The 25,801-nt window shown below is 39.3% G+C and overlaps 1 protein-coding gene across 15 annotated transcripts in view; it reads left to right on the top strand.

Moving 5' to 3' along the window:
* The window catches only part of LOC130927028 (guanine nucleotide exchange factor DBS-like), a 116,443-nt gene extending 92,789 nt beyond the window's left edge, over positions 1–23,654 (top strand). For 10 of the 15 annotated variants that reach the window (XM_057852488.1, XM_057852491.1, XM_057852487.1 and 7 more), the window contains 6 exons: positions 4,326–4,385; positions 4,793–4,858; positions 6,312–6,421; positions 10,072–10,184; positions 10,271–10,374; positions 16,682–23,654. In XM_057852488.1, coding sequence (XP_057708471.1) covers positions 4,326–4,385; positions 4,793–4,858; positions 6,312–6,421; positions 10,072–10,184; positions 10,271–10,374; positions 16,682–16,761 — 533 coding nt within the window. In that variant the 3' untranslated portion in view covers positions 16,762–23,654. The remainder of the gene's footprint in view (positions 1–4,325; positions 4,386–4,792; positions 4,859–6,311; positions 6,422–10,071; positions 10,185–10,270; positions 10,375–16,681) is intronic. The other 5 variants (XM_057852493.1, XM_057852480.1, XM_057852484.1 and 2 more) reach the window with 1 other exon arrangement.
* Positions 23,655–25,801: the final 2,147 nt, after the last annotated feature.

Raw genomic sequence — 25,801 nt, 5'->3', positions numbered from 1 at the left:
GCCGAGAAGTGCCGTTTTCGGCTTGGGATCGTCACGACCACCGCCCTCACCTACGGTTCTCCCTCGGCCGCCGAGAATGCGCTTTTTTCGGGCCGTTTGCCTTTGACTTTTAATATAGTGGGAAATGAGGAAAGACCACTGTTTACTGAGTCTAAAAATGATTATAGCGGAGAAGCCAAATCAGTTAAGACGCCACTTAAAGACATTAGACCACAATCTCATTGATAAGCCGCTTGATTGTTTTTCAGCGAAAACGTGCCGAATATTGCCAATTGTCACAATCGTCCTGCTTTGTCAGTGTTATATCAGTAAACCAGTGAGCACTGTGGTGAATCAGCGAAAATAAAAACTTTCCTTCTGTCCAAAGACCTTTTTCCCCCCTTCTATTCAGTTTTGTTTTTTTTCGGTCAAATTTTTTGGCATGTTGTCCTGAAGAGTAAATGTTTCTAATCAATTTGAATTTGTTATTATTTACTGATTTTATTACATTTTATTTTTCAGTATCAAATGGTCAAAAATGTACCTTGAGTGTATTTTTACAGTTTGGATGTGACTTTTTTTTTTTTTTTTAACTTCAGGCAAATTGATGCGCGTTAAGTCTTTTCTATTACAAGCAACCAGTGTTGTTAATTTTACTTTAAAAAAGTAATTAATTACAGTTACAAATTACTTCTCCCAAAAAGTAATTGCGTTAGTAACTCAGTTACCTGAATGTAAGAGTAATTAGTTACTTGGCAAAGTAACTAGTGATATATATTTTTTTTCTCAAAAAAACAAAAAAAAAACAGGTCACACAATGTGAAGCTTAAAGGGTTTGGGGGACAATTGGCCCTAGCCCAATTCTTTACCCTCAACTTAACTAGACAAAAGGGTATTGCGATAACTAGCTAGTAACCTTTGCTATGTGTGGAAGTCATTTAAAGTTGTGAATGAATCGTTAAAGTTGTTAAAATTTCTCCCGTTATTGCATTAGTTCCCTTCTGTCTACTTTAAACATGCGTAAGTTTTAAAACTGTTTCATCATTTAAAGATAGATTTAAGTTAAGATTTTGCCGATTTAGGAGCATTTTAGATTTTAAAAAAAATTACTTAGGTTCGCTAGGAAGGATCTCTACATCAGGGCCTTCCTGAGAGGTCTACTGCTTTAAGATGGCGGCTGTTTACAAACGCATGTAGTCCTTAAAACATGTTGGCAATGCAGCAGTGTCTGTCATCTGCATCTAGTTCTATAATATGATATCTACCGTGTCATGTGGGTGTAGTTTGTCGGCTATGGCTGCAGTCAGGTATTATTGGAGCCACCTAGCATCGCGGTTGCAACGGCGTCTTCCCCACTCCTGCTCTGCTCTCGTTCCCGTGAGTCCGTTTCTCTGACTTTTTTTTATTCAACCAACTTAGTAACGCATAGTAACGCACGCCTTTCCCGCCTCAGTAACGGTAACGGCGTTACCAAGATGAGAAAAGTAATTAATTAGATTACTCATTACTGAAAAAATAACGCCGTTAGTAACGCCGTTATATTGTAACGCCGTTATTAACAACACTGCAAGCAACACAATGTTAAAAAAGTTATACTTTATTATAAGTTGATCTATGTTACTTTTTTTCTTTAATAGAAAAAAAAGGACACAATGTTAGGCTGAGGCGTACTTATAATAGTAATATAGACGAATGATACTACTTACAGTGGCGGCAGAGAGTTGGGGGGGCGCGAAACATTTACGTCTTCCTTGGGGGGGCATAACAGAAAATAATTGAGAAGCACTGCTTTACACGCATCAGTCATCCTGGTCCCTTTGCAGAAAAACAGCCCCAAAGCATGATGTTTCCACCCTTATGCTTCACAGTGGGTATGGTGCAATTCAGTATTCTTTTTCCTCCAAACAACAGAACCTGTGTTTCTACCAAAAAGTTCTATTTTGGTTTCATGTGACCATAACACATTCTCCCAGTCCTCTTCTGGATCATCCAAATGCTCCCTAGCGAACCGCAGATGGGCCTGGACGTGTACTTTCTTCAGCAGGGGGTCACGTTTGGCAGTGTAGGATTTGAGTTACTGTGGTACCAATTCTCTGTAGGTCATTCACTTGGTCCCCCCGTGTGGTTCTGGGATTTTTGCTCCCCGTTCTTGTTATCATTTTGACGCCACGGGGTGCGGAGGGAGTTGAAAGTCCGTGTTGCCCAACGACAGCCCCAAAGCACCATTGCTCTAGAGGAGATTGAGGAATGGGCCAAAATACCAGCAACAGTGTGTAAAAAGCTTGTGAAGCGTTACAGAAAACGTTTGGCCTCTGTTATTGCCAACAAAGGGTACATAACAAAGTACAGTGGTACCTCTACATACGATCACTTCGACACACGATCTTTTCGACATCCGACGTAAAATTTGAGCCGCCATTTGTTTCTACATCCGACGAGTTGCTCGAAATACGACGACATGACAGCACTGCAAACGAACGCACGGTGGATTTTCTTGTGTGAGAAATCAACACAGTTTTCAAAAAAAGTTGATACAGTTGGAGAAACAAGGAAAAAAGTGATGCTTACCTTTGAAATGAAGATGCAAGTTATAGAAAAATATGAGCTTGGTGTGCGCGTCCCTGAACTGGCTCAACAATACAGCTCCATGGTCCTCTTCCGACCACCGTTCGCCACTATTTATAAGTTAAGGTGACAATTATTATTGTGGTAACATTGCCAAGGAAATCGCCAGCTTCGTCACGTTTTTATCATTTATTTAAGAACTTATCCAACACAAAACGCCCATTGTCTTAAGCAGTTGACTGCTCTCAAGAAAACGAAAGTATTATCTCTACCGCACCGACCTATCTCACCGTGACGTCAGCTTCGCGGTGCGTTCAGGGACAGTAAAAAGTGTCCGCCATATTAGAATCCAATTCGTTACATTATTTACAGGAATAATTATTAATTATTCTTATTATTATTATATTATTCTGACTTATTTATTTATAACTTATTTGTTTTTCTATGTTTAATTGCCATTTGTAACAGTGCCAGCAGTATTTATTAAGAATTTAGTGTATGTTTTTAGGCTTTGGAACGAATTAATGGAATTATAATGTATTCCTATGGGAAAATCCTGCTCGACATACGACCATTTCGACTTACAAACAAGGTCCTGGAACGAATTAAATTCGTATGTAGAGGTACCACTGTATTGAGATGAACTTTTTGTATAGACCAAATACTTATTTTCCACCATGATTTGCAAATAAATTCTTTAAAAATCAAGCAATGTTATTTTCAGTTTTTTTTCCCACATTCTGTCTCTCATGGTTGAGGTTTACCCATGTTGACAATTACAGGCCTCTATAATATTTTCAAGTGGGAGATCTTGCACAATTAGTGGTTGACTAAATACTTATTTTCCCCACTGTAAGTCACATTTTTTTAGGGAAATTTATTTGATAAAATCCAACACCAAGAACAGACTTGTCATTTTGTAAGGCAATTTAAGGTAAAAATAGAATGGAGAACAACAGGCTGAATAAGTGTACGTATACTAATATTACATGACACAAAAACAACGAACTGAGACTGTGGCCGAGATGTTAACGTAACATAGCTATTAAGAGTTACTCAGCACACATGTGCAAAGTCGTTCCTCTAGCTTTTAGCCCACAATTAGCTTTTTTTGTTTTTTTCATTTCAGTAAGAGTAACCCCCATGTTTCGCCAGTCCCTTACAAGGTTCTTGCTAACTACAAACTATCTTTCTGCCGCTCTATTACTGTTTTCAGCTGCATATTTGACTACTTGCAGCTTGTAATTTGCAGAATATGATTTTCTTTTCCGGTGAAATTTTGTTTGGCCCTTCTCAGTTGTTTTAATTGGTTTTTATAAGTTCCCACCAAAGGTGAAACACAGGTGCCCTCTTGCGGTTTAGTGTGAAAATAACATGTGAAATGATAGAATAATGTGTCAGTCATTTCACACATAAGCCGCTACAGAGTATCTTGCACACTCGGCCATACTGTGGAAATATTGCCCCTTACAGTCCGAAAAAATACGGTACTTATCATAGGAACACATGGGGGGGGCATCACTACAAATATGAGAAAATATACACAGCTGGCCTATTTAATCATAGCTCTTAGTTAAAATAAGCTCTTATCGCTGCAGCCATTGTTTGTTGATTCCCTGCCCCCTGTTCCTTAAGATAACTCACTGCTGGTATGAAAGATCTTATGAGAAAGCTTATCTAAGATCTGAATCAAGTATGAATCTTATAGGCTAAATAATTGAAGATTTAGTGAATCATAATAGTTCATTGTAAGATCCAACACTGCATGCTTACCTCCACAGAGCCACCAAACACAGATGATAAAAGCTTCACTTTGCCCATCACCATTCTGCTTTGTCCAGGTATCACGTAGCAGTATTAGCAGCATCATTCAGTGCAGTCCCGATGCTTTTCCCGTAGCTAATTTGACATTTTGATGGCATAAAAATAAATCATCAGTTTTTTTTTTTTTTTTACATATATATGCGCTCTTCTGACCCATTACCGTTGGTGGATAGTGTTTTAGATTCTAGATAGAGACAGCATATGCTCCTTAGCCCAGTCTTGCTTGGTAAAACTTTTTCCCACTTGCTTCGCTTGTACTTGACTCTAACCAAAGAGCATGAGCAAATAAGTATGAAAAAAAATTTAGAAAGTAAATACTAGCCTCTGCTTGTGGTTGCTGTAGTACTTACCTCCTTAGGATTTGCTCTTTGGATGGTGTGTTCTATCATCTTGCGCTAACATGCATACTACCTTATATTTTTAGGGTCTCCAACCAGCCCTGATCACAAGACTAAGCGCCAGAGTGACCCCACACCATTCGGCTTTAAGGGTAACTTTCAATATTCATCCATAAGTCTATCCATAACGATTCATGGCATTGACTGTGTTCTCTCAAAGAGGTCTCCCCCTCTCCACCTGAGCAGGGCCAGGACTTTGCATTATTGTATGCTTGTATTGCATACAATTGCATTGTATTCTTTTTTCAAATTTTCAAAAAGGCAAAAAAAAAAAAAAAAAACTTTTGTCCAGGGAGTGCGGGGAAATGTTCCAAACACGCATCAGAACTCTTGGCACAGCCCAAAAACCATAAGCGGATTTTAAGGGGGGGGCAGGGAGCCCCCCCGGTGGCCAAAAAGTTTCATTGCATGAAATTGACTTTCATATATATATAAAAGTTGTAAAGCAATAAAACTGCAACAAAAATGAATGAAATGAAAAAAAAAGTATATTTCTATAATGGGTCAAAATTATTTTTTAAACAGATCATGTGACTAGCACCTTAGATGGTCATTTGCTTTGCATATAATTTCCCCCCCAAAAAAATATTAGGGGAGGGCAATTTAATTTTTTTAAACATTTTTTTCTTTGATTGAAATTTTTTTTTTTTTTTTTTTTTTTTTTTTTGGATTGAAGTTGATTGAACTTTTTTTTGGAATTGAATGATTTAGACACAAATGTCCTACCCATAATATGGCCCAAACACAAAAGAGATTGCTTCAATCAAAGAAAACTTTTTCAATTGAAAAACGTTTTCTATGATTGAAATTTTTCTTTTTTTTATTGATTTTTCTTCTTCAAAAATGTATATTTTTTAAGGAACTTATTTTTTGGGGGGGGGGGGGGGGGGGGAACTCCAATCAAAAAAAAAATATATTAAAGAAAAATAGCTTTCACATGCATTTTTCTGAGTTTCAAATTTATTTTTGCATTCCCTTTTTTTTTTTTTTTTTTTTTTGATTGAAGGGACTTTTTTGGGGGGTTGAAAATACATATTTTTATTGAAGAAACTTTTTTTAATTGAATAATAAAGACACAAATCTACTTCCACATGGCTTTGCTCAGGGGATACAATTTTTGACTGGGGTAACTACATTGGTTATTATGATTATTAAAAACATTGGTTATTATGATTATTAAAAATTTTCTTGTAAGTTAATTATATTGCTGACACTGCGTTTCGGGTTCATCAACATTTTGTGCCCCCCCGCCCCAAAAGTCAAACTCCGCCTATGCCAAAAAATGTACTTTTACAGGGGCCCAGTTTTAGCACTTTTCTACGCTTTTTTCCAAATGTCAAAAATGCTCAAAAAACACTTTTGGTTCAGAATCAGAGAGTGCCGAGGAATGTTCCAAATAGGCATCACGAATCTTGCCACAGCTCAAATATGCCAAATAAGTGTACTTTAAGGGAGAGTACATTTTCAAAATTAAACATAGGTCAAACACATGTCCAGTGTTTCATGAACTAACCTTGTATCCCACTTCATCTGATCTCCCCTTAGGCTGGAACAAGACCTCCCTGTCGCTCGATGCATCAGAGGAGCATGAAGGCTACTCTAGTGGCGAAGATCCTCTCAACTCTGATGCAGAGGAGGACAACGCCAAGAAGCTTGTGAGTCTTATGCGTTTTCATGTTTATAGTGAATAAATCATTTTTTCAAAAATGTCTGATAAGGGTGTAACGGTACATGTATTTGTATTGAACCGTTTCGGTTCGGGGTCCTCGGTTCGGTACGAGGGCGTACCGAACGAGTTTCTGACGAAACGTAAAGTGCTGTCAAACTTAGCGTGTAAACGGGCGGTAATTAATTTTTTTGAATTAATCACGTTAAAATATTTGACGCATTTAACGCAAGCGCGGAATGCCCGCTCATGCTTCCCATAATCCCACTGTTACGTCCCACGGACGGCTGCTAAGGGCGTAACATAAAACGAGACACGCACACAAGTTGCAAGTGGACACAAATTTATTCACACAAGTCGAACTCGCAATGAACAAAATACACAAAATGTGGAAGAAGCTAGCTTCAGCGTAAGCTCAGGCCAAAACAACAACAAAAATGAAACTACACTTGAACCCCACCCGCTAAGTAAACACTGATTGTAAAAAAGAAAAAACAATACAGCCACTAACCTGGCTTCTACACTAAACAAAACGGGTTGAACGAAAACGGCAGTTTACCTCTACTGCTGCGATGCTCTTATTTACAGTGGTGAACAAAAACGATCCAATAACGAATGAACACAAAATACCTCACCGAAAAAGCGGGAGTGTAACAAAATAGCGATCAAATGCACAGGTGAATGAATAGCGAGCTAACAGCTGGCGAGGAGGTACGCGGCACGTATGCTGTCAAATGCGAAGTAGCGAACTCTTTGAGTGTTGACTGTATAATGACGAGCGGTCAGATGACTTTTGTTAACGCGGCCTTTATTTGGTTAACAATACAACACACACGCGGGTATGCAAGCTCAAACAACGGCCTAATAGTATTACCCAGAGCCGTATTACCGTGTATCGGATTAGCTGCCGTAAAGTGTCGTTATTGCCGCAAATGTAAACAAAGCGCTGCATAATGGATACATGTCAGACAGCGGCTAGTTCGGGTGGCCCGTCAGCGGCGGTGACGTCGTCAGCCCGTCTGGCGTCAATCAGAGTACGCCACGTTGGGAGGGGAGGCAGCCAGCTGGCGGACGCGGCAATCAGATGACTGACAGTCTCAAAAAAGATAACAATTAAACGGCCAGGGCCGTCGCACCACTCAGAAGTGCAGTGAGCAGCGTGGGTAATGGTTAAATGTTAACATGGAAGATGGTTGGCCTTCTGGGTGGGGAATTCAAATTAAAAAAGAATATAGATGGAACAACTCTTCACTTCAGTGTTGCAACAGTTCAATTTTGCACATCAGATATTTATTTTAAAGAAAAAGTCTTAGCCAAAGTTATTTTTATTTTGTTTTTCAAAATTTCTACATTTCAGAATATTGTATTTTCTATTGTTGACCAGAATTCCAGCTTTGTAGAGGCTAATGTTCCTATTGTTGAAAGCACAAAAGTGTGTAACAAACAACTAGCACATTTATATTTTGCATTTTGTTTTCTTACTGTACCGAAAATGAACCGAACCGTGACCTCAAAACCGAGGTACGTACCGAACCGAGATTTTTGTGTACCGTTACACCCCTAATGTCTGATTCCGAGTGATTCTGAGTACTGAAGTACATGACTTGCTAAACACCACTACAGTTAATCCCCAGATTGCAACGTACCGGACTAACGTGATTTCAACTTTACGACGCCAGAGTCTCGTCGTTGTTTTTTTTATGTTGACATTTGTTTTGTGATGCATGCCTTTATTTTTGTGCAGGAAGCGTAGAGGAGGTAGTACTTCCGCACGCGAGCGCATGTACACACACACGCACCCACCCCACCACACACTCACACATGACGAAGAGCGCAGCCGAGTGAAAGAGGTGACAGCCTGCGCGCACATTTGTTACTTGTGAAGCATCCAGAGGCGACGGCTATATATGATAACACCTTTTGTTTGTACTAATTATTGTGCGTTTTCAATTGTGGTCGAATACTTGGGGACGAGTTCATGTGATTGTCTTTGATGATGTGCAGACGCTAATTGATACATGCTAATTGTTTGTTATTGCTGTATCAGCAACTGCTTGTAAACGCAAATTTGAAATGCTATAATTGAAGATGAGACTGATTTAATTTTATTTTATTTTAGTTTAATTCTGCAAGTGTTGATATAAGCAGCTGAATAAAGTCAGCAAACCACACGGACATCTGATATCGTCATTTTGGAGATCCACTCACTGTCTAGCTAGGACTTAGCTCCAACGTTAGGACAGTACAATGATTTATAATACATGTTTTTGGATTTTTTTTTTTTTTTTTTTTTTTTTTTAATTTAGAGGCTGTTTAGAAGTATTTAAATTGTTAACTACGATTTACGCGGAAAGCCAGGTTACGTCGCCAGCACAGGAACGGAACTCGTTTGTAAACCGGGGACTACCTGTATAATGAAATACCAGAAATGTATACAATAATGAGATATCGACCGTTTAGATTATTTAGACTTAATAAAGAACAAAATTAAATGACAAATAATATACTGTATTTACCATCAATGCTCAAAGGTGGCGGACGAGACACAGTTACGAAAAAAAGACTAGAGAAAAAACAGCTGACGAGACACGCGTAGAAAAGTCGAAATCACATAAGTCGGGTACGTAGTAACCCGGGGACTACCTGTATATGCAGTAAATACTGTATATATGGCGGAAAACACTCATTTTTGGGAGGGATTTTATGGGTGAAACATGGTAATATAACAAGGGTCGCGATGCAGAAATCGCAGACATCAAGGAGTGGTCGAGATGTTCTTTTTCATATATGTACCCATTTAAATGTTTTTGTTTTCAGTTCCTCTGTTTGGATCGATTATTTATCATCTAAAATATCGGGGAAAATGCGACAGTAACAAAAAAAAAAAATTAAGCCATAGTTTTGAGGTAGATATCCGTGACTTATTTACGGACACCATTTTTTCATTGTGACGTAATTTTTTAAAAACTTTAAAATATGCGAGTGAATAATTTTTTTAAGTGTTTTTTTTTTTTTTTCAAACAAAATACCAGATATTAATTAATGATTCTAAGCTAAAAATGAAAGACATTTTGAATAAGAAATATAATCACCTTCTTTTTATGGCTTGGTTGAAACAAAAGCGATGTCTGTAAACGGGGATTTCCAGGGAAAAACGGACAAATTAAAAATAGTTTGGGGGCTAAATGCGCCATGAATCTGCTGTTGCAGCATATAGACATATTGTTCTATCAAACACAACTCTTTTGGCTTAAAATAGAGCGTTTTATTTTAAAGAGGGGCGCAAGAGCAGAAACTGCTTTTTTAGTCTTGTCTGTGTTTTCCGCCATATATATTTGTTTTGTTTTAAATAAAATTTCTCAGCCAATCAGAAAAGAGGTTATGCTAATAGCAGACAAAACCAATGGGTTAAGGAGCAAAGATCATATGTGATATCACCAAAAAAATCTCCAAAAATGTATTTTTTTCCGATAATTTCTCCAGAAGCCTTAATGTTTTCAAAAATACAGTTCTTATACTGCTATACTTATCTCATTTTGAGTTGATTTCATATAAAGTATGTACAATTGTCACATAATGTAAAGATCTGCAACCTTCACAAGAGACACCATTTTAATCACTTAATACTTTTGTGAACAGTGCGCTGGTAAATACACGGCAACGGCGGACTATGAGAAAAGTTCCAACCAAGACGTGGCGGTAAAAAGCGGAGAAGTTGTGCAGCTGGTGAAGGAGGGGGAGGACGGACAGTGGTGAGCCGGAATAGCCATCATTTATCACTGACCAATCCATTTCGGAATCACAAATAACACAGTTTGTTTCTTTTTGTTTGTTGCAGGTTAGTGCGTAACCTCAACACCTCCACTGAGGGCTGGATAGCCACGGCAAATTTGATTACACTCATTGTAAAGTCCAAGTCGTGTCATTCACTCACCAGCTCAGGTACTCAACACAGACGTACAAAAGGGGCGGGAACATACATATCCTTATCAGAAACATGCATTTGCAACATTTAAACTCAAAATACGATACATCCCTATATGACAGGGTCACAATACGATACATCATGATACTAAAGTGCCCTCCATAATTATTGGCACCCCTGGGAAAGATGTGTTTTTTAGCTTCTAAGAATTTTTTTTTATTCAAATAATATGGGACCTTAATGGAAAAAAAGAGAAAAATCCAACCTTCAAAACAAGTGCATTTATTCAGTGGGGAAAAAAATCCCACGTAAAGAAATAATTATTTGACATCAAATAATGTGTGTCGCAATTATTAGCACCCCTGGTGTTAATACTTTGTACAACCCCCTTTTGCCAACAAAACAAGGTCCGGGGACAGAGATGGCCATGGAGGAGCTTGATTTTGTGTCTGGTGAACCATTTCAGTGTAGATTTGGCTAGGGCTGCAGCTATCGAATATTTTAGTAATCGAGTAATCGACTGAAAATTCTATCGATTAATCGAGTAATTGGATAAAACAAATATATTTTCAGGTGAAGAGCAATTATAGATATACATGAGAAAACAAGACATTTTATCATTTTCAGTCAATCAATGTCTTTATTTTTGATGTATATTGTTGAAAACAGCCAACAATTGCATCTCAGATGTAACTAGAATTTAAATTAAAAAAAAGACTAATTCACTACTTTCACTCAAAAAACTTTTAGATCTTATTAAAAAATATATATATATCTTACCTAAAAATGCCGTTACGCCTGATAACACACATCACTTAAAAGTTAGAATTTTTTCCCACGTGTTTCAATTGAATTTCTCTTTGTGTCAAGCCATTTTTAAGTTCTAGTTAAGTTTTAAGTTAGTCTAAACTGCAAGTCCTGATAGGATTTTGAGTTTTTGCAGTGTTCAAAATAAATGTATGATACAGGCTGTATTGGAGCACATTAGGGACTAGTCCTACTTGGTGTTTTATCCAGCAATGACTACTGAGCTAAAATTGATAGTTAGCATTATTGAGTTTTTATTTGACACCCTCATCACTCCACAACGCTATGTTATGTTAAAGCCTGTATGTAAGACACGTTAGCCACGCATCGAAAGTGGTCTTAATTAATTGAAACCTAGCCCTCCGCAGGGCTAACGTAAGGTGAGCTAGTAATGACAGTAACGTTAATCTTATATATTAGCGTTTAGCGCTCTTTATTAGCGCTTAGCGCTCTACTGCTTTAAGATGGCGGCTGTTTGCTAACGCAGCCCAGACGCGGCCTAGTCTGTCATTGTGCATCTAGTTCAACATACATGTGATCTCTATGAGACTCATCGGACGCTACCTGCAACTAACGTAGCATGTGCGGGCTAGTATTTAGCAACGTCGCCGTTGTTTGTAGCGGTTGTCGGCTGCAGTAAGTTATTTTTTTTGCTTCTTCCTCTACGCACGTGACATCAGCGCGTTGTCCCGCATTAAAAGTAGTCCGAGCAAAACGTGATGCTTAGAGCTGTCAAAATAAACGATTACTCGAGGTGAATAAAATTACTCGGATCAGTTTTTAAACTCAAGTTACTCGAGTTGCTCGAGTATTCGTTTCAGCTCTAGATTTGGCCATATGTTTAGGGTCATTGTCTTGCTGAAAGACCCAGTGACGACCCATCTTCAGCTTTCGGGCAGAGGGCAACAGATTTTGATTTAAAATGTCCTGGTATTTCAAAGCATTCATGATGCCATGCACCCTAACAAGGTTCCCAGGGCCTTTGGAAGCGAAACAGTCCCACAGCATCACTGACCCACCCCCATACTTCACAGTGGGTATGAGGTGCTTTTCAGCATGCACATCTTTTGTGGCACGCCAGACCCACTTAGAGTGTTTGTTGCCAAAAAGCTCAATCTCGGTCTCATCTGACCAAAGCACACGGTCCCAGTTGAAGCCTGGGACCGTGTGTATTTTTGTGTGAGACCAAGATTGAGCTTTCAAGCAAAGTCAAGCTCCTCCCATGGCTGTGTTGTCTGAAATTACGGTAACTAAAATAAATATAGGCTATATTGCTCAAATCATATGGCAATGCATCTAGTCTATTTATCGCGATGCATTTTTTACAAATTGCGTATCGCGACATCTTGTATTGCCAAGATACAAAATTGTATTTATACAAAATTTTCTCAAATCTAGTGAATATGAATACAGGGTGACCCCAAAAAAAAGAGCCCCAACTCTAACTAGGCCCCGTTTCTTAGTGTTTTGTCCGAATGAAATGAAACTTTTGTCATAACTAGTTTATTATATTCAAAACATCACATCAAAACACTAGGGTCTTTGGCCTTTTTTTCTCCGTTCTACAGCATATGTACTAGATGGCCTCCATTTAGCTCCATGCATTTCTTGAGGCGCAGCACGAAGTTGTCCATGACGTTCTTACAGACTGAATTGGTAATGGCTCTCATCTCCTCCCAGATGGCTTTCTTGAGTTCCGTGATGGTTCTGTGTTTCCCTGCGTAGACTCTGTCCTTAAGATAGCCCCAAAGAAAAAAATCTGGGGGGCTTAGGTCCGGGCTATGGGGTGCCCACTCAAAATCAGTCTTGAGACTGATCACTCGGCCTCCGAAGTTCTCTTTCAGCCAATCTCGGGACAGATTTGAGGTGTGAGAACTTGCTCCGTCTTGCTGGAACCAGAACTTGCTCATGAGCGACGGGTAGATGGTCTGGAGCTTATTCTTGAAGGTTTTGAGGACCTCCACATACCGCTCCTTGGTGACTGTCACTGCTGCGCCAGATTCTTCGATGAAGATTGGTCCATTGATGCCTCTGGCCGAGATTGCAGCCCACACCATGCACTTAGGAGAGTGCAGGGGCTTGGTGGCTACTTCATTAGATGAAGCCCACTTCCATCTTGATGGAAAGGCGAACTCCAAGACAAATGTCTTCTGGGGGTCCTCCAGACCCAATGAAGTAGCGCCTCAAGAAATGCATGGAGCTAAATGGAGGCCATCTAGAACATATGCTGTAGAACGGAGGAAAAAAGGCCAAAGACCCTAGTGTTTTGATGTGATGTTTTGAATAAAATAAACTAGTTATGACCAAAGTTTCATTTCATTCGGACAAAACACTAAGAAACGGGGCCTAATTAGAGTTGGGGCCCGTTTTTTTTTTTGGGTCACCCTGTATATGTTATGGGTATGAAATAGGGCTGTAGCTATCGATTGTAGTAGTCGATTAATCGATGAACTAGTTAGTTCGAATAATCGAGTAATCGGATAAGGAGCATAAAAATATAAAATACCTGAGTGGAAAAAACAAATGAGGATCTACGCAAATACAACAAAAGAACAACTGGCTAACATACATAGCAAAAGTTCGCTTGCTGAAATGCTATAAAATGCTAATGTTGTTTTTTGTTTACATTAACAAATGGTTCAAACACATATTCACACAAAAAATGGCTAAATATACCTATAAACTACATTAAGAATGCATTAAAAAAACATCTCAAACAAAAACCTAGCTTATGTTGGTCTTAACAGGGAGCAGCAGGATTTAGCCATGTGAAATGAGTTATGTCCCCAAATCAATAAAAATCCATGCAAACACTCAAAACAGACCATTACAACGCCACTTTAATTAAACGAATACTCGAAGCAGCAAAATTTCATTTGAATCTTTTTTTCTAATTGAATTACTCGAGTTAATCGATTAATCGTTGCAGCACTAGTATAAACTAAATCAAGTACATTTTGATTTACATTTACGGTTTGATTTTTGGGCCGGGGGGGGGCACAACATGTTGATGACCCCGAAACGCCAAGATCATTATCCGTTGAATAAGGTACGCCCGCCGATGTCGTGCCAATGTAGTTACCCCAGTCAAAAATTGTATCCCCAGGGTGGAGCCATATGGAGGTAGATTTGTAGATTTAAAAAATGTGTTTGAATGCAAAAATACATTTGAAACTCAAAATGTATTTTGAAAGCAATTTTTCTTTGAATTTTTGTTTTGATTGAAGACAATTTTTGTTTTTTGTTTTTTATTGAAGTAATGTTGTTTTGCGTTTAGGCCACATTTTGGCTAGGACATTTGTGTCTTTATTATTCAATCAAAAAAATAAGTTGCTTCAAACAAAAAATATATATTTTCAAACAAAAAATCACTTCAATCAAAAAAAAGAAAAATTTCAATCATAGAAAAAAGTTTTTGAAAGGAAAAAATATTTAAGACGCAAATATTTGCATTCGAACACTTAATTTTAAATTTAAAACGTTTTCTTTCATTTTAGCAATCCTTTTTGTTTCGGGGCCATATTATGGTTAGGACATTTGCGTCTAAATTGTTCATTCCCCCAAAAAGTTGCTTTAATCCCCAAAAATATTTTCAAACAAAGAAAAAAATCATTTGAAAAATAAAATTGCCCTCCCCTAATTTTTTTTAAAATAATATGCAAAGCAAATGACTGTCTAAGGTGCTAGTCACCTGATCTGTTCGAAAAATAATTTTGACCCATTATAAAAATCTTTTTGTTGTTGTTGTCATTTCATTCATTTTTGTTCTTTGCTTTAATGCTTTACAGCTTTTATGCATATACTGTGGGGAGAACAAGTATTTGATACACTGCCGATTTTGCTGGTTTTCCCACTTGCAAGCCATGTAGAGGTCTGTAATTTGTATAATAAGTTCTCTTCAACTGTGAGGGACGGAATCTAATACAAAAAAAACAGAAAATCACAGTGTATGGTTTTTAAATAATAAATTTGCATTTAATTGCATGAAATAAGTATTTGATACATCACAAAAATCCAACTTAATATTTGGTACAGAAACCTTTGTTTGCTATTACAGATACCAAACGTTTCCTGTAGTCCTTGACAAGGTTTGCACACACTGCAGCAGGGATTTTGGCCCACTCCTTCATGCAGATCTTCTCCAGAGCCTTCAGGTTTTGGGGCTGCTGCCGGGCAACACGGATTTTCAGCTCCCTCCATAGATTTTCTATCGGTTTCAGATCTGGTGAATGGCTAGGCCACTCCAGGACCTTAAGATGCTTCTTACGGTGCCACTCTTTAGATGCATTGGCTGTGTCCTTTGGGTCGTTGTCATACTGGAAGACCCAGCCACGACCCATCTTCAGGGCTCTCACTGAAGGAAGGAGGTTGTCAGCCAAGATGTGACGATACATAGCCCCATCCATTCTCCCCTCAATACGGTGCAGTCGTCCTGTACCCTTGGCAGAGAGGCAGCCCCGAAAAAATGATGTTTCCTCCTACATGTTTCACGGTTGGGATGGTGTTCTTAGGGTTGTACTCATCCTTCTTTTTCCTCCACACACGACGAGCCAAGTTAAATTTTGGTCTCATCCGACCACATGACCTTCCCCCATTGCTCCTCTGGATCATCCAGATGGTCAGTGGCAAACTTTAGACCTGTCTGGACATGCACTGTACGCTGTAGGATTTTAATCCATGACGGCGTAATGTGTTTCCGATGGTTTTCTTCGAAACTGTGGTTCCAGCTCTCTTCAGGTCATTGACCAGGTCCTGCCGTGTAGTTCTGGGCTGATCCCTCACCTTCCTCATGATCAGTGATGCCCCACGAGGTGAGATCTTGCATGGAGCCCCAGAACGAGGCAGATTGACCGTCAACTTGAACTTCCATTTTCTAATAATCGCTCCAACAGTTGTTACCGTCTCACCAAGCTGCTTGCTTATTTTCCTGTAGCCCATCCCAGCCTTGTGCAGGTCTATTATTTGATCCCTGATGTCCTTACACAGCTTTTTGGTCTTGGCCATTGTGGAGAGGTTGGAGTTTGTTTGTTTGAGCATGTGAACAGGTGTCTTTTATACAGGTAACAAGTTCAAACAGGTGCAGTTACTTCCGGTAATGAGTGGAGAACAGGAGGGGTTCTTAAAATAGAACAAAAAGCCGAAATATTTACTAGTTGGTAATGTATCAAATACTTACTCCATGCAGTTAAATACAAATTTATTATTTGAAAATTATACAGTGTGATTTTCTGGATTTTTGTTTTACATTCCGTCCCTCACAGTTGAAGAGAACTTATGATACAAATTACAGAACTCTACATGGCTTGCAAGTGGGAAAACCAGCAAAACCGGCAGTGTATCAAATACTTGTTCTCCCCATTGTATATCGGAAAGTCAATTACATGCAATGACACTTTTCAGCCACCGGGGGGCCTGGCCCCCCTTAAACTCCGCTTATGATAACATCTGTGTAACATCTTGATTGTTGTCAAAGCTGAAGTTTAAAACAATACAACCCTTGTTCTTGTGTTGAAACAGAAGGCAGCGGTTCAGGACACCTCAGCACATCATCCAGTTGCAGTGAAACCTGCACGCCTTTCACCGATGTCAAATCCTGAGCTGGCCCGCACTTGACTCAATTGTGCACTCGCCACTCACTCCCTCTCTCGAAAGTTTTGTGGCTGTCTGTGGTTAATGTTAACATTGATATCCACCCATCAAAACCAGCATATTTTCCAAACACCCATGCATAGACATCCTGCGCCCCTAAACGGGTGGGCAATTGTTTAAGAATATACAGTATTAATTTATGTCATGATGACGTATACAGTATATAAAAGAGGCCAGCAGTACCTAATGTATCCTTCAGTGGATCAACCAGGAACTAATTCTACTACATGAGCACATTTCAAAGCTAGACAGTTACGTACAGCAAATTTTCTGCTGTTATACACTCGCCGGCCACTTTATTAGGTACACCATGCTAGTAACGGGTTGGACCCCCTTTTGCCTTCAGAACTGCCTCAATTCTTCGTGGCATAGATTCAACATGGTGCTGGAAGCATTCCTCAGATAGTTTGGTCCATATTGACATGATAGCATCACACAGTTGGTGCAGATTTGTCGGCTGCACATCCATGATGCGAATCTCCCGTTCCACCACATCCCAAAGATGCTCTATTGCAGGGGTCCCCAAACTTTTTCCTGTGATGGCCACATAACTTTTCCCTTCTCTGATGAGTCAGTTTGTAACAGAAGAAGTGTGACGATTGCAGGAGTGTCTAAATGTAAAAATGTATTGTTTTTCAGAAATCCACATTCAAATAACCCTTTCTGGATTCTTCACGGAATAAAAGTAAATAAAATAAAAATCAAAAAAATAATAATTAGGGGGCTGTCAAAATTATCGCGTTAACGGGCGGCAATTAATTTTTTAAATTAATCACGTTAAAATATTTGACGCATTTAACGCACATGCCCCGCTCAAACAGATTAAAATGACAGCACAGTGTCATGTCCATTTGTTGCTTCTGTTTTTTGGTGTTTTGGCGCCGTCTGCTGGCGCTTGGGTGCGACTGATTTTATGGGTTTCAGCACCATGAGCATTGAGTAATTATTGACATCAACAATGGCGAGCTGCTAGTTTAAATTTTTGTTTGTAAATTTTACAAATTTTATCAAAACGAAAACATTACGAGGGGTTTTAATATAAAATTTCTATAACTTGTACTAACATTTATCTTTTAAGAACTACAAGTCTTTCTATCCATGGATCACTTTAATAGAATGTTAATAATGTTAATGCCATCTTGTTGATTTATTATTATAATTAACAAATACAGTACTTATGTACAGTATGTTGAATGTATATATCCGTCTTGTGTCTTTCCATTCCAACAATAATTTACAGAAAAATATGGCATATTTTATAGATGGTTTGAATTGCGAATAATTACGATTAATTAATTTTTAAGCTGCGATTAACGCGATTAAAAATTTTAATTGTTTGACAGCCCTAAATATATAATATAATAATAGATAATAACACTATTAATGAAATAGATAATAACCAAATAAACATCTCTGGGTTCTTCACAGAAAAAAGCCAGGAAATAAATAACACTATTGAGAAAAAAAAATAAAAAATTCAGGGGGCCGGACCAAATGTAGAGGCGGGCCGTACTTTGGGGACCCATGCTCTATTGGATTGAGATCTGGTGACTGTGGAGGCCATTTGAGTACAGTGAACTCATTTGCCACGTTTACATGGAGCCAAATATTCCAATTACAATCGGTTTAGATGTTCAAACCGAATAAATGTGTTCCATATAAACACCTCATTCGGAATGAACAGGCCCAAACCGAATGGAATTTCATTCCGATTCACAGTGGTGGAATATTCCTTTTCCCAAACCGATTAGAAGTAAAATTATATCATGTAAACAGGGAAGCGGAATGGTGTCTGGTTGCGTTCTTTCTGCGCATGCTCCGTACTGACGTGGTGACGTCACTTGGTGACGTAAGTAATGTCACTTGCAACATGGCTTCCAAGCACAGCGCACCTAATTGGAGTCTGGCGGAAAGATTGTATTTAATTCAAACTTTAAAAGAATTGAATATAATTGCTCGCTTAGACGGGCGTAAAACGAGGAACAGTGAACTATTTTAAAAAGTTCACGAGAGGTTACACGGAGCCGGAATAGACCGGAGCGTTGACCAGATTAGAAACCGGTGGAAAACGCTGACAATCGGCTACTACAAGGCAAAAGAGCAAAACAGCAGAAGCGGATATGACCCCACAAACACAACAAGTGGGTTAAAGCTAAAACAGCAGCACTCTGACGATCGATCTCCATGTTTTGCAACGTGACGCTTTGTTTTGATTAATCTGCGCATGTCAGACGGCAGTTGTCAAACGTCCTTTCGGAATAAAGGCAGACACATGTAAACGCTTGATCGGAATAGATGAAGTGACATGTAAACAGCTGATCTGAAATTTCCATTCGGAATGATTTGAGTCGGTATGAATAAAAGTCAGCATGTAAACGTGGCTATTGTCATGTTCAAGAAACCAGTCTGAGATGATTCCAGCTTTATAACATGGCGCACAGTGTTGTCAGTAATCTGATTACTTTTAGTAACGAGCAATCTAACGCGTTCATTTTTCCAAGCCAGTAACCTGATTAAAGTTAGTTTCCTCGGTGCCTGTGCGTTACTATTTTGTTGTTGCCTCATACTGTATGTAGAATGAAGAATATTGTAGTCATGTACGAAGAGCATTTGAAAAGAAAATACTGCGCTTGAGTTTGGGAGTGACATCACATCTCACGTTTTCTCATCGGGGGGAAAAAAACGGGTCACGTGTATTACCATGCTGTCTGCGCCCGCCGTCTGCCATGGCAGTCAACAACATAGCCTGGCTAGTGGCTACCTATCAGGATGCTAACAGTAAAGGAGCCGGAGAGATACAACAAACATTGCTCACTGGAGATACAGCCATTACTTCACATATTCTACTTCACATATCCGTCCAATAAAGATGACAAAAATATCTCCGTGCGTTGCAAACTATGCGCTGGCTCAGAAAGAGTGTCGACCGCTATATACTCGACATCCAATTCAACAAGGAAGCACTTGGAATTACAGCACAACGCGTCGCGAAAAAAACTCGAGACAAAGCCGACAGGTAATGAAACAGCCAGCACTTCTACAGTTTGTAACCAGCCTTTATAATATGTGTAATTATGTACATTTTATAGTTAGAGTTTGTAATCATAGGCGGAGTTTTACATTTGTGGGACTGGGTGGAGAAGCATGTTGAAGACTGAAACGAAAGTCAAAAGATTGGACACACTTCATAATTTTTGCCTTTTATATATTTTTTAGGGCTGTCAAACGATTAAAATTTTTAATCGAGTTAATTACAGCTTAAAAATTATACGTAATTAATCGCAATTAATCGCAGTTCAAACCATCTATAAAATATGCCATATTTTTCTGTAAATTATATATACTGTAAAATAAGTTGTTGGAATGGAAAGATAAGACACAAGATGGATATATACATTCAACATACGGTATATAAGGACTGTAGTGGGCATTTTACTCTACTGTCATTTAAATCTGTCTATGCTATCCTCACTCCGAAGCGTCTACTTTTTCCAAAGCTAGACAGCTAGTGAACGACGCCTTAATAATCAGACTTCTTCCTTTTTCATCTGATTTATTAATAAAATGGCCTCAAACAATTCTTCTCTTTAGACCGTAGTGAAACTACAAAAAAAAAAGTACACAAGCATTGCATTAGCAACAACGTTAGCTTAGCACGCTATACAGGTTCACTAAACATAAACAAAAAGCGTCTCATACAAAAAATATAACATTTCGCTTACTAACATAATATGTACATTCTTTACAACAACCATACTTACGGACAAATCTTGTCCAAGGATCATATAAGCACAACATTACAACGTAGGCGTCAGCCCGAGACGTCATGCAGCCTTATTGAACTGGCAAGAAAGCAATAAACCATGTCGCAAAGCGACCACAAGAGTTCGCTGTTAGACAGCACAAACAACCTTGCTGTAAAACTTACCAAAAGGCAGAATACTGTCTGACATGGGACAGTGCGGGACATGTGCGTTAATTGCGTCAAATATTTTAACGTGATTAATTTAAAAAATTAATTACCGCGCGGTTAACGCGATAATTTTGACAGCCCTAATATTTTTACTACTATTGTATATTCTCACTGTTTTCCGAAATTTCCAGGTTGGCGGTGAATCAGTAACAGGCACACTTTTGCAAAATAGACCATGTTTATTGATTAGAAAATGCAGAATAAATGCGATTTATTGATTACAATCCCACAAGAGCAAGCAACAAGTATCAAAAACAAGCATAACAAGGGTAACGATGACGCTAGATTGAGTTTGTCAATCCCAGAATCCCCGCACTACCGTTACAGCAAAACCAAATGTCCCTTAGCAATGAAAATCGCTTACCGTGACAAATGAGCGGGAGCCAACGCTCCAGTAAGGCGGCGAAGGAACAAAGCCTGGCGATCCGTGACCCGCTGACGGACTTCACTGGTCGCCCGGAAATGCCCGGTTTTTGTAGGAACACGCCAACCCCCGCTCCCAGGCGGCGTGGCCCCGTCCAATGACAAAGCGACTTTTGGTTCAGCCCCTCGAAAAAGGGGCTTTTCTTTGCGTGGTTCCCAGGCTGTGCCGTCCGGTAGCAGATGTTGTGTTTTTCCACGGTAAATATTATGAGTGCAAAACAAGTTATCTCGTGATATTCCCTCCTACCTATGGCCCTCCTAAGTATGGGACTATGACGCAAAACAAGTTATCCCGTGAGATTCCCTCCTAACTATGAAACTCAAGGTAGAAGTTGTAATGATCTAGGTCACAGAAGTGACCATACATCACAAAGGCATAATGTAATATTTTCCCCATCAGTCACTGAAGACATCAAAACTATGAACGAACATGTGGAATGGCAAAAAAAGTGAAATAACTGAAAACAGGTTTTGTGTTCTACATTCTTCAAAGTATCCACCTTTGAGGTGTCTCCAGACTTTTGGCCAATATATACACACATCTTGACACTGTTCGAGTTCAATCAACTGTTCAAGTTGTTGGCAGCGTTTGAAAGCTTAGGTTTGAAGAAATTCTAAATACCCATCTTGCCGCCTCTGGTGTAGTTTTGGCTAAGCAAAGGATAGTCTCCAAGGTGCTAGTCACATGATCTGTTCGAAAAAAGGATTTTGACCCATTATGAAAACTTTACGTTGTAGGATTTTTGTTCATTTCATTAATTTTTGTTGTTTGTTTTATTGCTTTACAACTTTTAGAGACAACATTTTAACGGCTAGGTCTTTATTTCAAAGGAGAAGTTCAGAATTTTTTACATTAGGCTTTATCTTGGAGTCAGCGGGGGTTTAATTAGTCGTTGGAGTTGATTTAAACAAATTTTTTGCAGTTTGTCAGTCATTTGTTAGTTTAAGGGCTCCGGAATGGCTAAGCTAGGGCGAGTCAATGGTGGTCGACTAATTAAACCCCCGCTAACTCAGATTAAGCCTTATGTGAAAAATTCAATTACACGCGATGACATTTTTTCTGTTGGGGCAGGAAAAGGAAAAAAATTGGTAAAAAGTAACTGATAAGTTACTTTTAAAGTAACTTAGTTACTTTGATAATACAGTAATCAGTAAAGTAACTAGATTACTTTTTTGAGGTGTAATCAGTAATCAGTAATTAAATTACTTTTTTAAGTAATCCATGACAACACTGATAGCGCATTACCCTGCTGAAAGTAGCCATCAGAAGTTGGGTATATTGTGGTCATAAAGGGATGGACATGGTCAGCAACAATACTCAGGTAGGCTGTGGCGTTCCAACGATGCTCAATTGGTACCAAGGGGCCCAAAGAGTGGCAAGAAAATATTCCCCACACCATTACACCACCACCACCAGCCTGAACTGTTGATACAAGGCAGGATTGATCCATGCTTTCATGTTGTTGACTCCAAATTCTGACCCTACCATCCGAATGTCGCAGCAGAAATCAAGACTCATCAGACCAGGCAACGTTTTTCCAATCTTCTATTGTCCAATTTCGATGAGCTTGTGCAAATTGTAGCCAGTTTCCCGTTCTTAGCTGAAATTAGTGGCACCCGGCGTGGTCTTCTGCTGCTGTAGCCCATCTGTCTCAAAGTTCGATGTACTGTGCGTTCAGAGATGCTCTTCTGCCTACCTTGGTTGTAACGGGTGGTTATTTGAGTCACTGTTGCCTTTCTATCAGCTTGAACCAGTCCGGCCATTCTCTGACCTCTGGCATCAACAAGGCATTTCTGCCCACAGAACTGACGCTCACTGTATATTTTTTCTTTTTCGGACCATTCTCTGGAAACCCTAGAGATGGTTGTGCGTGAAAATCCCAGTAGATCAGCAGTTTCTGAAATACTCAGACCAGCCCTTCTGGCACCGACAACCATGCCACGTTCAAAGTCACTCAAATCACCTTTCTTCCCCATACTGATGCTCCGTTTGAACTGCAGGAGATTGTCTTAAACCATGTCTACATACCTAAATGCACTGAGTTGCCGCCATGTGACTGGTTCATTAGAAGTTAAGTGTTAACGAGCAGTTGGACAGGTGTACCAAATAAAGTGGCCGGTGAGTGTATATTCCTAAGTCAGTGCAGGAAAAACACAAATGTTACTTTAGTCACTTTTACTCGTAATATTTTATTTTTTTACAACTTGTCTGTCGTTTGTCATTAGACTATTTTTCCATCACTGTGTGTTACTGCAATCTACAAAAAGAAAACTTGCATTGTATAGCGATAACTTATTCCTTCCGTGCTCTGAATGTAGATATTGTTAATTAATGCCTGTCATGAGATGTTTATGATTGGAGCTGCTATCTTGTACATTATGTATGGTGATGTCACTGCCCTGTGACTTTTTTAAGATATGTATTAAAAAATTTGATGATAATAACTCATGTTTTGTTGTTTGTGTGTGCGAGGATAAATATTTCAAATGGCCAGTAGTTAGTCGGAATGGCTCCAGCACTCCGCGACCCCTGTGAGAATAAGCGATACAGATGAACGAATTAATAGTAGTAATCCGACAATGGTGCTGCAAGACCAGTGGTTATTGCATTTAACTCACTGGCTGCTGTCTTAATAACAATTTAATAGTAATAATTTAAAGGCTTTATTCCTTTTAATAGTCCATTCTTGGTCAAAGCAAAAAAAAAAAAACTGCAGTTAGCATTTATTTTACATAAATATGTCAAAGTACAACGCTAGTCTGTTAGTGAATGTAGCTAGCGGCCGCCTTGTGTAAACACAGCTTTTCTGGTGAAAATTCTTGTGAATGAATGCTTAAAGCAGTAATGTGAAGTAAGGTTGGCCAACCATGTTTTTGAATAATATCAATGGCTAAACAGTTATAAGCATATTTTCGTTATTTTTTTTAACGCAACCCTTCCAGATTCTTTGTTTAACCCATAGCAACGCCCTTGACAACGAAAATGCTTTTCTTCGGAAATCTTCGGAAAATACGTCACACCGGGAAGTGCGCCATAGAACAGTATTGTTTGTTGCATTGCTTCTCGGTAAGATGCCACGGCGGTGTGGCGATGTTTTGTTCTCACTCAAACGAAAAGTTGTATGAATGGCCAAAGGATAGCAGGGCACGTAAATGGACATCTTTCGTTCGCACGAAGCGAATGAATTTCACGCCATCATCTAGTAGTGTTCTTTGCTGCAAACACTTCGAAGATGCCTGCTTCCTTAACCGGTCTGCTTATTATCAAGGATTTGCCAAAAAGTAAGTGTGATTTTTGGATAGATGACTGATGACTTTGTCAAAGCAGAGCTGCCAACTGTTGTGGAATGAACAGTATAAACTAGCGACGTTAGCCGAAAGTTAACTCGTGGCAATCCCCGATCATAGTTGTTGTTGAGTTCGCTAGGTTAAGCGTGTTTAAATTGTGCGTCATCTACGATCTTGTCCGAAAGGGTTAATCCACTGTCAATCGGGAAAGGGGTGTGGATGTGCATATAAGCGGGTCGGCGTCGCGGTAATTCACGGTCACGCTGCAGTAAGAGACACACACCGCCGGTGAGTTTGTGCACATTTATTTGTATTTGTATTATGTATTTCCACCTTCATGCTTCTAGCATTGCATTGCATTTGTACGGTTCGGCGTTTCACAGTGATCACGCATTGATCGGCGCCGATCCGTAACAGACACTTGATAGCCTTCTAGTTTGTGTTTTACGTACAAGAGCCGCTGACAGGTGACAACAACATGCGTGTTGCTTTTAATGTCTGGCAACGAATCAGCGAGCGCGCAGGTCACGCAGTGAATCATGGGAAATGTAGTCACGGGACAACACTGAAGTGGTGCTTTGTAATCAGTTCGCTTGTGTGAAAAAACTACATTTCCTCACACCATTAGACACCACTTCCTCCCGAGAGCCCCGAGCCATGTTGTACTGTTAGCTCCATGTGTTAATAAAGAAACAAAGTTGTCAGCACGTCATGTGTTCGATACATTTGTAAACAAAAAGCTCATAACCAGACACTATGCACGATCCGTTTAAGAGACGCTGGAGTAGTAGGAGGCGAGGAGGAGATCAGCGAGAAGCAAAACTTTGCGGTCGAATGTGGCGGCAGTCCGCTACTATTTTGTTTTCTTATTGTTGCCACAATAAAGTGGAGAACGCCATCAATGACTCATCTCCTTCTTTCCCCCCAACGCTTTTATATTATTATTTTATATGCACGAGAGCTGCCGGATCTGCCAAAATGAACATGAAGTCTGACTATTATTTTTTTTAACAATGGCTTACTTTTTACGTACTTTTTATGGCTGGGTTGAAACAAAAGCGGTTGCGCAGTGTCTGTAAACGGGGGTCTTCAGGGTAAAACAGACAAATTAAAACTTGTTCGGGGGCTTAATACGCCAAGAAACTGCTATGGCAGCATATGGACATATTTTTCTATCAAACACAACAGTTCTTTTGGCTTAAAATACAGCAGTTGATTTTAAAGAGGGGTACAAGAGCAGAAACTGCTATTGCCTTGTCTGCGTTTTCCGCCATATGCATTATTGAATTCTAAAGGGTTCGGTG

The sequence above is a fragment of the Corythoichthys intestinalis genome, chromosome 12, assembly GCF_030265065.1.
Source record: "Corythoichthys intestinalis isolate RoL2023-P3 chromosome 12, ASM3026506v1, whole genome shotgun sequence".
In the NCBI taxonomy this organism is placed as follows: Eukaryota; Metazoa; Chordata; class Actinopteri; order Syngnathiformes; family Syngnathidae; genus Corythoichthys; species Corythoichthys intestinalis.
Note: the sequence above shows the minus strand (reverse complement) of the source record. Positions and strands in the feature narration are given on the sequence as shown.